This window comes from Hippichthys cyanospilos, chromosome 11, assembly GCF_059441005.1.
Source record: "Hippichthys cyanospilos isolate Australia breed blue-spotted pipefish chromosome 11, RoL_Hcya_1.0, whole genome shotgun sequence".
NCBI lineage: Eukaryota > Metazoa > Chordata > Actinopteri > Syngnathiformes > Syngnathidae > Hippichthys > Hippichthys cyanospilos.
The window spans coordinates 11,309,272-11,323,366 of record NC_142379.1 but is presented as its reverse complement, the minus strand read 5'-3'; the positions used below and the strand labels follow the sequence as shown (position 1 = coordinate 11,323,366).

Sequence of the window (14,095 nt, the reverse complement as noted above, 5' to 3'; positions counted from 1 at the left end):
GGGTTTCCAGAATGCAATAGTCGTTTATCAAAAAGGTGCTAAACCAAGTTCACTTGTAGTTGTTTTCACTTGCAAGCTGCGGTGAAAAGCTAATGATTAAAACCATAAAGTTGACGTAAATCTTCATTTGTTTCCAAGATGAAAGTGTGCCCGCTAAAAAAGAATGCTCATTTGTAGCCAAACAATATGTTTGAAAGCCACCATTTTGCAGTGCTAACATCTACTTCCTGTCCCGACAACAAATGGCTCCTCAGTTGTCTTTCCTGTTTATTCTTTTCATCCCTCCTGTTGATTCTTATTTTGCTAAATAAAACCATTAATCCATAACTACTTGAGCCACTTATCGAGTTTAGATATACAGAGACACACACACACACACACACACACACACACACACACACACACGCAAACTTTGTTAATCATCCCACCCCAATTTTTATGGCATATCCCCCCAACTGTAAAATCCCTCATAGGAGTCAAAATACAGTATAAACAAATTCCGTCTAACATAGTTACTAAACCAAAATGGTCGCCATGCCATTACTGCCTATAAATGTCAAAGAGCATTTGCTGCCAATGGATAAGTTAAAGGGTCTAACTGGAGACTTGTTAGTTCTGTTGTTTATGTGAGTTAAAGGTGCATTCACGCATTATGTCTATTTTGTTGCTCCCTCATACAGACGTTCACGGCGTGGTGCAACTCCCACCTGCGCAAGGCCGGCACACAGATTGAAAACATCGAGGAGGACTTCAGGGATGGACTCAAACTAATGTTGCTTCTGGAGGTCATCTCGGGTAACGGCTGATTGAAATTATTCCGACGTGTTGCATACGATCAACTAAGGAAGAAGGAAATGCAAACTTTAAATAATTCACTGTCATGATACCGTATGCCATGGGCAGAATGCTACCCACACTCAGATTCCAAACAGAGTTACCTTCACAATGTATTATGCATATTAGCTGCAATATGTGTCTATATACGTTTGTCTTGTGCGTGCTTAGGTGAGCGGTTACCCAAGCCAGAGCGAGGCAAGATGAGGGTGCACAAGATCAACAATGTCAACAAAGCTCTGGACTTCATTGCCAGCAAGGGAGTCAAACTGGTCTCCATTGGCGCAGAGGGTCAGTAGACATGACCACACAGTACAGAATAATGCACAAAAGATCATTTGGCACTCAAAAATGACCTTGAATGATGAGCCACATATGGCTTCACCCATTACAGCCTGCCACGCAGTGGCGTTGCTGAGTCAATTTCAAAGTACGCATATCATCTTGGCTATTCAAGTTATGTAAGGAATTGCAACCGGGCCACATGCCGTACATGTGTGCCTTTTGACACTGCAAAAGATGACGTGTCACACCTTCGCTCACACATTCTTTACATTTTCGACATTTCTACTGATATTTTAGTGTAGACATTTTATGTATTTTCATTATTTATGTTCAAACAAGCAATAGTCACTCTTGAAGACCTTCGACTTTATAACCTTCACAGAAATAATCACAAAATGATTAAATGATGTGTGTATTTTTAATTTTTTTTACATGCAGAAATTGTTGATGGAAATGCCAAGATGACCCTGGGAATGATCTGGACTATCATCCTCCGCTTTGCTATTCAGGACATCTCTGTTGAAGGTATTCTGAAGCGTTTTCAATATGGTATTTATTGTAATCATATCGTTTTTAGAAACATTGACTGATTTCATTGAAAGGCTTTTTTGGTATTTTGTTCCAAGATAAATAGTCAGATCATGCATAATTTCAACATAAAGCCACTAGTTTCTTCTTCTCAAAGGTTAAACTGTTACACCTTACATGAGATATCTCTTAACCATTTGTTCCCACGAAGAGAAACTTCTTCAATCCTCTTCTTTTGTCTTATCACCTTCACAGAGACGTCTGCTAAGGAAGGTCTTCTGTTGTGGTGCCAAAGGAAGACCGCTCCCTACAAGAATGTCAATGTGCAGAACTTCCACATTAGGTAACACACGCACGCACACAACAAGACTGCAAAAGTCAACTGAGCTGCTGTGCTGCTGCAAAACAAGCACAGCTGTTGGTATTCAAGTAGTGTATTTGTTTTCCGAGAAGCCAAAATTATGTTTTATTTAAATTTGTACACGCGCTCCCCCTAGTGGAATTTTTTTTACTGTGAGTGAACCGTGTGACGTTGCAGACATAGATGAAAATGTGCAATATGATGGAAAAAGACAAAACCCCCATTTTAAGTTTCATCCCCCTCACCCCCCTCACTCACACAGTTATCCAAATAAAAGGTGATATAAATTTGCTTCAAGCTGTTGGTCACTTCTGCTTGCAGTTCAATCTAAACATTGCCACAAAAAAGACTCAAGCATGCCGTATTGTATTTCGAAATCAAGATAAAATACTCCAGGCGGGAATGGGTGCTTTAACTTCCGTTGCCATTATATTTTTCTATTCGAACAACGGTACTGATGTAACTGGTGTGCTTGTGTTTTGGCAGCTGGAAGGACGGCCTTGCCTTCAACGCTCTGATCCACAGACACAGACCGGAACTCATCGACTATGACAAGCTCAGAAAGGTGACTGACGCTCTTGAGCTATTGCTACCAAGACATGTCTGTCATTAAATCATTTGTTGCCAGCGGTGATTCATTTTTACTGGGATCTCTTGACAGCTATAGATGTCAAAGAACTGTTTTAACTGGACTGGTAGTTAATGATTGAATATTTTTCTGAAGTATATTCGTCAAAGATTGCAAGTGCACTGCTCTGCTCTAACTCGCCTTTTGTCTGTAATCGATCACGCAGGATGACGCGGTGACCAATCTGAACAATGCCTTTGAGGTGGCTGAGAAATACTTGGACATCCCCAAAATGTTGGATGCAGAAGGTAGATCTCATTTGTCTCCAACTGTGTATTCGGAATTCTTTTGCACATTCATGTTTAGTACTTTTATTCATTACTGTCTTCTTTCTTCTGTGGTACCGGAAAATGCCACTATTTTGTATGTCTTAAATGTGTCCCTTTTCCAACACACTTATTGAAAAAATAGGGATTAGCGGTACAACGATTAATTGGACAGAAAATCAATTACCAAATGAATAAATATTTTTAATAATAAATTATTTAGAGACCCAAAACGGTTCCAATACTCAGAATGTCTTTTCAGTCAATTGTATTATATGTTTCTTGGACTGTTCAAGCTTGTTAGTCAAAATTTCAAACCTTGTAGAGGTGTAATGATCAGAAATGCTATCTGTCTATCTAATTTCAGCCTCTCTACTGGAATTATTCTCACATTTCTTTACTCCTTTATAAAAGCTGACTGTTTATCATTGCATTGAATCAAAAGAAGACATTTGCAAACATCTGCGATTACTTTGGAAAACGATCGATTTTGCCAATTTTTAGACGTTAAATACCAAAACAGCCACCAAATTAAAGAAAAAAAAGACTGTCAGTTTGAAACAAATGTCCTGTTTTGCAGGAGGAATGGAAATCAAAACATGTTTTAAAGATCAGATTTATTGAGTAGACGACGTCAGTTATTGAAATAATTGTTGATTGCAGCTCTAATCAGGATTATGATCAGACTCCTGCGGGTATTGCTTAGAATCTGATCTTTTGAATCAGGTGTGTGGGATAAGGAAACATCTAAAACATGAAGTATAGTGCCCATTAAGAAACGGAGTTTGATACCTGTGCATTAGGATTCCAAATTAGGGTTTCAAGCCTAATTCAAAGATTCAAAGCAAATGTGAGGATGAAGAGCTTTGAAACCAGCGACAGTCCACTGGCATGCCTTTTTTTTTTTTTTTTAAATGTACATACGATTTGTTGTCTTGTATTTTGTTGCCTGTGCATTGTATTGTCCATCACTTGGGTTTCCTGTGCGTGTTATACATGTATGTCCATGTTTAATCACATCTTTATAACCTCCCCCTCAATAGACATTGTGAACACTGCTCGTCCAGATGAGAAAGCCATAATGACTTATGTGTCCAGTTTCTACCATGCCTTCTCTGGAGCTCAGAAGGTACCCCATGTCAGCCCCTTGTCACCCCCGCCCCTTCCCCCTTTTTTTTTTTTTTTAAACTACTAACAACTGTTCAGCATGGCCTCGCCCTTTTCACAGCTTTCTCAGCTCCGGCCCTGCACAGCAAAAGGATATGTGGCGACACAAATACGCAGCAATCTACATCATACAGTCAATGGTTCTCAGCTGGCGAAAGTGCTAAGATAAAAGATTTTTTTTCCCTACAAAGATTTTGAGGGGAAAAAAATGGAGCAAGTCAAGCCTAATCATGTCTTAAGTTTTTCTTGCATTTTCCACTGCTGTAACTGAGACTAGTAATCCCATTTAATCCGTCCCAATTAAATCCAGATAAAATCATATAATAATGAATAAATTAAGAGGATTTCGTTACAATTTTAGGGAAATTAACTATGACCAATTGGCTGGTGCGTATAGTTCTTGTTTGTGTGTGTGGCGGCCTCTGGAGAATCTCATGTTTGCCTTATTTTGTCAACAGAAAGGAGGCGTCTTGTTCTGCTGAATTATTCATTAAGAATTAAAAGCAGACTAAAACCAACAATTACGTTAAAAAAAAAAAAAAAACTATTGGTAACTTGTAGAATTTGATTCCAAATAATAATTCATAAAGAGAAGATTTTATATTTGTAAAACTATTACTGTTATGTTAACCCCAAAATGAGTTTGACAAATATTTTAATCAAAGTAATGAAATATTACAAAACAAAACAAAAAAAGATTGAATTTGTATTCATTTTTAAGTCCTGTAATTTGTGATCAGTTATTACAGGTAAATTATTTAAGATCGTTCCTGGGCCGGGCTCGTCACCCAGCTGAGAGGCTGTGGGATCAATCCCCCGACCAGCTCGAAGTGTCCTTGAGCAAGACACTGAACCCCCAATTGCTCCTGATGCTGCGTCATCAGTCTAGTTTGTGTAAAGCGCTTTGAGTACCCAAGGTAGAAAAGCGCTATATAAGTGAAAGTCCATTTACCAAGTACTTAAATGTAATATTGCAGCACTTTCACCAGAATGCGTTTAAATAAATGCGTGGATTGTTGCATTTGTGTCTAAACATGAGCGGGGAGGCTCCGTATGTGGGTTGGGGTCGCTTTCAGGTGGAGACGCAGACGTACTCAACCGACATCCTCTCCCAAGTTGCTTTTTGGGTTGCTTGGGCTTCACTCTTTTGTTCTTCTTCTCTCCCTCTTTTTATTTCATCCTTGGCTTCGCCTGTCGGGCAGACATCGTGGGCACGCTGAGGCCTGACGAGAAGGCCATTATGACCTATGTGTCCTGCTTCTATCACGCCTTCTCTGGCGCGCAGAAGGTACATGCATCCAACACGCCATGAAAACAGAGAGTTCCCATCATATAAGTACGATGTAAGCTCAGTAAATCCTCACATTTTTGTGGTTTAACATTTATGAACTAAAAATGTATTGACAGAAAGTCTCATGTCTTTGCTATTATTGTGCTAGCTAAAGCCAAAATAGTCAATGTATTACTTTGGTGGAATGTTGGTGGTAGGGTGCTTTTAAGTTTGCGATTTCCTGTTTTTTAGTTTTTGTGAATGCCAAAAAGTTGAATCACTTTATATCATGTTTGTGATTTCCTGTTTTTTAGTTTGTGTGAATGCCAAAAAGTTGAATCACTTTATATCATTTGTGTTAACTGATGGGGCTTATATTTGTTTTTCTGTGTGCTTGACTTTTAGACTAGTATGCTAGCTTAGGCTATTGATGAGCCCCATGTGAAAGTGGTTTCTTTGTGTTGAATAAATTGGATATTTTGCCATTTATACACAATTACAAATGCCTTTTGAAGGGCCGTTCATTATTTGTGGATTTTTGCTGCAATTTTACTTTGATGTTGGTTCAAATAAAACCTCTTGTTTTATTGTATCAAAAGTATTGATGGGAACTCTCTGGACACGCTTGTATGCTTTTAAATGCTGACTCTGTTTCTTTCTCTTTCAAACAAAAAACCTGTTTGAAAAACCTTCCTTAAGTCTCATTACAGTATTGTGATTGGTTCACTCTGAATGGATTTGAATCAGTCATTGTACCAAAATGTCTTTGCTAAACTAAATAATTGTCCCTTCAGCCTCTGTATATACTAAGTACGTAAAGGTATACAAAAATTTGGTTTTAAAGTCATATTTAGGAAAGGACACCGTTCGTTTTTGTCCTTTGATAAAACAGTAAACTTAATTTATGCTAGTTCCAATATTGAGATTATTTGTCAAATGTGTTGTTTTTGTATTCCTGCAGTCCAATAGTTAATGTCGTAGGACCCACTGGACTTCAGCGCCACTTGAACCCGATGTAGGCGATGTATGGACCCACTTGAGACGCATGGTGTTGTCTTTTATAAACACAGTGTGTGTGATTGAGGCACATTAAACTAACAGCCAGCAGCTTCCTGCATGTTGTAACCATCGAAGTGAGGCTGCCGTTTTTTTTTTTTACAGCAGTTTATATTCACTTTTTTCTCTCAAACATGCGTGACTCGTTTAGCACTCAATCATTGCTCGTGTGTGTTCACACAGATGACTTGAACCTGAAAAGTAGACGCTAACACACTTTTGAGCATGTTTTATTTCTTAAAACGAGTCATGGAATATTTTGAAGTGTAAATGTCAAAAATTAAAAGGTTTTGATTTTTTTAAAGTTTACCAATTAACAATTTTGCAGAGTTTAACATAAACATTTAATTAGTATGACTTTGTAAAGTACGGTTGGTTAATGGTTATTGCATGTTTTAAGTTGTATAAATGCGTTCAACGTATTCGTCAATGGTGTAAAATAATTTTTTTTTTTAGTAATTAAAAATGTTGAGAAAATATTAAATGTATTTGGTAGTTATAATAAAATATTACAGTATTATCAGGAAATACATTACAAAGTTGTATTTAGAATACTGCGATTAAGTCATTAATTTTTGTGGTAAATGAATAAAAAATGAAACATGAATAAAGAAAAAAAAAAGTTATTCACGAATTGTAGACAAAAAAACATGTTTGCTATTGCTAGCGCCTCTCACCAACATGGATGTACTCCCAATAGGCCGAGACAGCAGCCAATCGCATCTGCAAAGTACTGGCGGTCAACCAGGAGAACGAGCACTTGATGCAAGAGTATGAGAAACTGGCCAGTGATGTGAGTACAAACCCGACGTGACTCACCTGTCCTACATCATTCCTGCTGATGATCCCATCCTCGCCTGGCACAGCTGCTGGAGTGGATCCGTCGCACCATTCCGTGGCTAGAGAACAGAAATCCGGAGAAGACCATGTCTGAGATGCAGCAGAAATTAGAAGATTTCCGAGACTACCGTCGCATCCACAAGCCACCAAAGGTTATTATCCACTTAGACGCTGTGCTAAATGCCTGAATTATACAGCTACTTACTGTCTTCCTTTTCGTCTTCTTCTTTATTCTTCTACATTAAAAAACGAATCACTCCAACACTCCGCTCGCTCAGGATTTTTTTTTTTTTTTTTTTTTTATCGTCCACTTTACAGGATAATTGTTCAAGATTTCTGCTGCAACCACTGAAAAAACGGTTTCGAATTCAGTCAATTTTATTTAATCAAGGTTGTTATATCCAATACATTCAGTTATACAAATACATACACACATTTCCATCCTTTGTTCAAAAATCAAACATGTCAAATTGATAGTGCGCAAAGTAGCATATAATTTTTTTTTTAACGCATATACATATATAGTGGCCGCTGGCCAATGTAGTGTTTTTATACTTTGATGCTTTGTGCAGTTCTTTATGCCTTTATATTCTGCTGGTCTACCTCTTTACTTTATTGCAACCACTTAACTGGATTAAATGTGTTGCGTTCCCTCTAAGGAGTACTAATCTATTCTATGTTGGACCCACAGGTCCAGGAGAAATGTCAGCTGGAGATCAACTTCAATACGTTGCAGACCAAATTGAGACTGGGTGGCAGACCTGCCTTCATGCCGTCAGAGGGACACATGGTGGCCGTATGTACATTCGTTCAAATCACAAAACCTTGATGTGGCGTACTGGCAGTTTTTGATAATGACTTCTCTGTACCATTTTATTTGCTGTTCAGGATATCAACAGGGCATGGCACACTCTGGAGGGTGCCGAGAAGGGCTACGAGGAGTGGCTCCTCAACGAGATACGGCGTCTGGAAAGATTGGACCACTTGGCTGAGAAGTTCCGCCAGAAAGCTTCCATCCACGAATCTTGGACCGACGGTAAGTTCAAAGACTCCCCACTCCTAAGCAAAACCTTTTCACTGTGTTGGATTATCTAGCCGTGTTGTATAAATGTACCAAAAAAAAAAAAAAATGATGCTTTGAAATCAAAATGCCAGAACTCCTGCATTTCTTCAGGCATTGCTTTTTGAGACTTTTCAGGTGTCTTGTTAACTCTTTCAGTGCCAAGTGGAAAAGGCAACCTCTAGAGTGCCTTGTACATTTAGCATTTTCACTCATTTTTCAAGCCAACAGAATTTGTGCTATGTCTATGTTAACATGGGTGGTATCATATGAAAGATTGATTTCTAGTCCTTACTTAGAATTGCAAGTAACTTAGAATTGCACGTATGTACTATATGTGTTGGATGTATGGCAACATTTTCATCCAATGGTCACAGTTATCACTACAGTGCTCAACATCTGACAAGAATTTTATTATTCTTTTTTATTTCTATTTCAAAAAATGAGAATTCTCATCCATGGCACTGAAAGAATTAATGAATGACATGCATACCAAAATTTAAGTTGTCTCATCAACAGGTTTTTTTTTTTTTTTTTTTTTTTTGCCAAAATGATCTGGTATCACTCCTAAGTGTCTCTCATCCGTCTAAGTGCACGTGGTTTAAATTTCATAGCAGTTGAACACAATCTCTGGGATAAGTTAATATTTAAAGAACCCTTGGATTGGGCCAAAATGACTAATATGGCTTCTTTTACTAAAAAACGATGACTAAATCATTTTTGAATTATTTGAATTACTACCTTTTTTGTTGAAATGTAAAACTGCAGTACACAGGACTACAAACAATTTGATGGGCTAGGCCAGTGTGCAACTTTTTTTCAGCGTTTTTCAACCATGTAAACGGGGCGGAAACAAACTTTTCACAGCGTGTTATGCCTATCGTGTTTGCTTTGTTAAACTTTGGAACAACATACAATATACAGTATAGTGTTATCTCTAGCTGTATTTTTTCATCAATTTCAGAAGCTACATGGTGTAATATCAGTTTTATTTCTGGTTCATCTGCAGAAAAATTGTGCATTTATAACCAATATGCATATGCATTTAACCAAAATTCAGCAAAAAGTTGTTTTATGTTCCAATTATTTGATCTTAATTGAAAAAAAAAAGCATCGTTCCTGTCGCAACATTTAAAAGCATGAAGTCAGGTTAACCGGGGGTACTTGTACTCTTATTTCAGAACCACTGTGCTAGGTAATAACCTATTATTGCAGTAATTCTTGAATTCAGTTGTGTGTGGTGTACAGGCAAGGAAGCCATGCTTACTCAGAAAGACTATGAGACAGCCTCGTTGTCCGAGGTGAAGGCGCTGCTGCGTAAACACGAGGCCTTCGACAGCGACCTGGCTGCTCATCAGGACCGAGTGGAACAGATCGCTGCCATCGCGCAGGAACTGAAGTATGTGAAGAACTGATAAATAATCAATCGGTCAAAATGCGCTCTATACATCTGTCAAAAAAGGATTTAAAGATGAGGAAGGTATTTGCAGAATGCGCTCGCAGAGCTAATTTTATTTTAGTGATTAAATTAAAAAGTACAACATAATTTCTATTGTAGAAATAATTTTGTTTTTTTTTCTTTTGCCATTCTTGAGATTTGTCAATTTGGTATTTTCACTGGCTGTAAGCTACAATAGAAGCATTAAAACTATACAAAATAAAGTGTGGAAACTAGTCTACTTTCTTAGTAATATAGCATTCATTCAACTCTACTAATATATGTTTGTTTTTGTCATGATAATCATAATTGTGATGTCTTGCAGCGAGCTGGACTACTACGATGCCCCGAATGTCAACGCTCGTTGTCAGAAGATCTGCCTGCAGTGGGACACCCTTGGAGAACTCACTCAGAGGCGCAGGGATTCACTTCAGGTTTGAGGCGTATGATGTGGTCCCCGGAATCTAACCCAAGATCCTCTTGGACTTAACATGTGTAATTGTCTCCTTTTAGAAAACTGAAAAACTGCTGGAGTCCATCGATGAGCTTTACCTGGAGTACGCCAAACGGGCAGCGCCCTTCAACAACTGGATGGAGGGAGCCATGGAGGACCTACAGGACATGTTTATCGTCCACAACATTGAAGAAATCGAGGTACGCTTCAGGACCTTCGCAAAGAGGAAAAAACGTGTCGCGGTTGATTTACATAATTACTATTTTGCTCCCTCAGAGTCTGATCCGTGCCCACGAGCAGTTCAAATCCACCCTGCCCGAAGCCAACAAAGAACGTGAGGCCATCCAGGCCATCCACAGCGAGGTGCAGAGGATTGCCCATCACAATGGTATCAAGCTGAGCGGAACCAACCAGTACACCACCATCACACCACAGAGCATCGACAGCAAGTGGGATCAGGTAGAGTGTGCAGTATATTATGTCATAAAAAAATGTAAGAACTGCTGTCATTTAGTGACGTATTGAAGTGATACAATAATTGATACTTTAAACATTTTGTTTTCAACTCCTTCCACAAGAAAGAATTGGAGGGACTTTCTCTGTGTTTACACCTGGCTTGCAGCGGTTTGATATTTATTTTTTGTGAACGGGAAAATATGTCAAAATTATTTATATATAACTTTGTTTATTGATGATTGTTTATACTTTCCTATTTTCAAAATGTAGTTTTCTATCTATCTTAGTGTTTTCTACTTATGCGCCTCACTGTGTAAATATATATATATATGCGTGCGTGTGTGTGTGTGTATGTATGTATGTATGTATGTATGTAAAATTCTAACAAAATGTTTATGGAGGGTTATCAACATGACTTTCAAAAATGTAAAAATAAAGAAATGTTACTTATGTTACTTAACAATAGGTGAGTTTTCCCTGGGTCACCACAAAATCTCAGAAAGATAACAAAAACTTTAGTTTCCTGACATTAACAGCATTAGATTGATCTATCATCGCCCATCAGATTTGTAAACAAAAAGGGTGATGCCGATAATTGTCTAAATGCCAAATAACAGCGACGATTAGCCAATGCCCTGCTAAAAGTGTCGACGTGTTGATACAATGTGGAAACACTTAAACTAATCCCATCCCATACCGCAATGAGAATTATAATGTCACGCTCAAGGCTTTGTTTTATTAATGTCTATCTCTGCAGGCGGAGAAGCTGGTGCCTCAGCGTGACCGGGCCCTGCAGGAGGAACTCCGTAAGCAGCAGTCCAACGACAACCTGAGACGCAACTTTGCCGAGCAAGCCAACGTGGTCGGACCCTGGATACAGAACAAGATGGAGGTACTCAGTTTTGGCTCATAAGCTAGAATGGTTGCCTGCTTGCCTTTCATTATTAATCATTGGAAATGTGTTTGCTGACAGGAAATTGGCACGATATCCATCGAGATGATCGGCACTCTGGAAGACCAGCTGACCAACCTGAAGGAGTACGAGCGCAGCATCGTTGACTACAAACCCAACATCGAACAGCTGGAGGGCGTCCACAAGCTCATCCAGGAGGCCCTGATCTTTGACAACACCTACACGCCCTACTCCATGGAGGTAGCAACAAGCCCGGTGTGGATCGGTTCCTCTGTAAGACGTTCACTGACGTGCGTTTTCCTCCAGCACATCCGCGTGGGCTGGGAGCAGCTGCTCACCACCATTGCCAGGACCATCAACGAGATTGAGAACCAGATCCTGACACGTGACGCCAAGGGCATCAGCCAGGAGGAGCTCTACGAGTACCGTGCCTCCTTCAATCACTTTGACAAGGTCAGGCTTGCAAACTCAGACCTCACGGCTCAACTTTTTACGACACTTTTCAGGGCGAAGCATTTCTCAAAATTAGTTTCACTGTGTTATGTTGTAAAAGGCCACCTATGTCATTGAAATAAACAGAGAAAGGCCAGGGGACAGGTGTGCACACAATTTTTAGGGATGACTTCCTCTTTGTTAGTTCACCCCTAATTTAGTAGTTACCTTCCGGGTCAAATTGACCTGTTTTAAAGTTTGAAGATTGAGGAAAAAGTAGTTTAAAGTATTTTTGCCTAAATTAGTAAAAATCACCATATAGTATGAACATGATTCATCACACATTTTTGCAACCACACACTACATATTTATATAACATGGATACTGTTTGGGTCAATTTCATCCAAATCACTCACTTGCATGCACACACGCACGGGTGTTATGACAAGGAGAGCCACATATGTTCTCATGAGACAACTTCACCCACATACAGTGGACACTCAACAGGGGAATGGTCAAACATATAAAAGATTCTCTGCATGGGAGTCCTATCAACATTTTACAGTTAGGAAGTCCTTTACTAAATGAGCTGCAGAAGGTTAAAGGTAGGGTTATATTCATGTGCATGCCCGTGTTCAGACTATAGGAGGCTCTGAAAGAGGAGCCAAGCGAGTGAGTATCACCGAATTTCTATGAGTGTCACTCAAAAGGACAGTGAATATTTTACTATGAATATTTCCACACTTTTTGGGGACAACATTTGGTGGATTTTATGGTTGGAATTCATTATGTAGTCCGCAAAAGGCTGACACTGCTAGGAGTGTCTGTAAATGATCCACACAGGTTCACTCAAACGTCCTCATTGTTTCGTCTTGGTCACTCTCACAGCATCTTGTTTTTAGTCCTTTTGAAGGCATGTATGTGTGTGTTTATGTGTATGTATGTGTGTATATGTATATATATATATATATATATATATATATATATCTCAACATGGATATTAGTACCATATGTGATTCGATGAACATTTTTTCCAACAACCATCCGGTCTGTCTTCCTTTTGTTGCATCATCTTTCCTGCATGGTCCATCTCACCGCCCATCTCCGCTCACCTCATGGTTGCGATTTGGTTGGGTCCTGTGGTGCTTTGTCATTGGATGTCATTGGCCCGCCTCAGGACCACAGTGGGGCCCTCATGGCTGAGGAGTTCAAGGCCTGTTTGATCAGTTTGGGCTACGACGTGGAGAACGACAAGCAGGTAGGAACCCCTGCTGCGGAGGGCGGGACGTACCCGGGGGAAGGCTGTGTGGAAGCAGGAAAGCCCACATCGCTGGCAGTCAAACCCAACATGATTTAGTTTTGTCACATCAAAACCACTTTGATATTAGGTATAATGAGGAGTGGCTGACATGCTGATACCAGGCGTAATCCAATTGATACCAACTTTAAATGCAAGGTTCTGACTGGTCGGTGCCTGGGTTGGCTTTCCCACTTCCAAGGCTCGAGATGAAGCCCATCAAGCTTGGAGATGTTGCGTTCTCGTGTGTCCACCAGGGGTCTCTGTTGCTTTGTACAGGTGTTGTCTTGGATTGCTCGTCTAGTTTTACGTTGCGCTCAACATTGATTCTGTGCTTATTTTTTTTCTTCCTTTCTTCCCTCGCTTCCCAAACATGATTCCCCTGTCCCCTTTTTCCATGTCTACCTTACCATACCTGTCGCTTCTCACCTATAATTTTCCCGCTCTGCTGGCATCCCCTCCCTCACAGAAGCGATCAGGACTGATGGTTGCAGAGGATTACCGGGCTCTGCTCATTTCTACAGGAAACAGTCTGGTACTGATGCCAATGCTGGCTTAAGCCCCCCCCTCTTTAGCGGTGTCTGCAGGTCCAGTAGTCGGAGCACGAGCCCGGCATTAGATTATCATGGTTAACTTGGTCATCGGCTAACAAATGTTGCAAATATGGCTGTATTGAAAGTATTTTTTTGGACTATTATTCACTAGAGTTCATGTCACATCGGTTATAAAATACATCATGAAATATAAATATATTTGCATAAGTCGCTCCGGAGTGTTCTGTAAAGTCAATGTTCAATCTTTTTTTCATTT

At 39.6% G+C, this 14,095-nt stretch overlaps 1 protein-coding gene and 1 long non-coding RNA gene across 6 annotated transcripts in view; one reads left to right on the top strand and one right to left on the bottom strand.

Annotated features, from left to right (window-relative positions):
- The window catches only part of LOC148415870 (alpha-actinin-4), a 42,869-nt gene that overhangs the window by 24,480 nt on the left and 4,294 nt on the right, over positions 1–14,095 (top strand). For 2 of the 5 annotated variants that reach the window (XM_088426785.1, XM_088426789.1), the window contains exons 2-21: positions 681–795; positions 1,006–1,125; positions 1,558–1,644; positions 1,903–1,990; positions 2,495–2,573; positions 2,803–2,884; positions 3,946–4,031; positions 7,096–7,188; positions 7,262–7,387; positions 7,927–8,031; positions 8,124–8,271; positions 9,544–9,694; positions 10,059–10,167; positions 10,247–10,387; positions 10,464–10,646; positions 11,401–11,535; positions 11,617–11,796; positions 11,863–12,009; positions 13,166–13,246; positions 13,755–13,820. In XM_088426785.1, the coding sequence (XP_088282911.1) occupies positions 681–795; positions 1,006–1,125; positions 1,558–1,644; positions 1,903–1,990; positions 2,495–2,573; positions 2,803–2,884; positions 3,946–4,031; positions 7,096–7,188; positions 7,262–7,387; positions 7,927–8,031; positions 8,124–8,271; positions 9,544–9,694; positions 10,059–10,167; positions 10,247–10,387; positions 10,464–10,646; positions 11,401–11,535; positions 11,617–11,796; positions 11,863–12,009; positions 13,166–13,246; positions 13,755–13,820 (2,322 nt within the window). Of the gene's footprint in view, positions 1–680; positions 796–1,005; positions 1,126–1,557; positions 1,645–1,902; positions 1,991–2,494; positions 2,574–2,802; positions 2,885–3,945; positions 4,032–5,271; positions 5,358–7,095; positions 7,189–7,261; positions 7,388–7,926; positions 8,032–8,123; positions 8,272–9,543; positions 9,695–10,058; positions 10,168–10,246; positions 10,388–10,463; positions 10,647–11,400; positions 11,536–11,616; positions 11,797–11,862; positions 12,010–13,165; positions 13,247–13,754; positions 13,821–14,095 lie in introns of all 5 variants that reach the window. The other 3 variants (XM_088426786.1, XM_088426788.1, XM_088426787.1) reach the window with 3 other exon arrangements.
- On the bottom strand, positions 1,549–7,697 carry LOC148415871 (uncharacterized). The gene is made up of 4 exons (XR_015867115.1): positions 7,441–7,697; positions 7,215–7,294; positions 7,073–7,128; positions 1,549–1,954 (listed from the first exon to the last, which is right to left on the bottom strand). It is a non-coding gene; the product is annotated as an uncharacterized LOC148415871 (long non-coding RNA).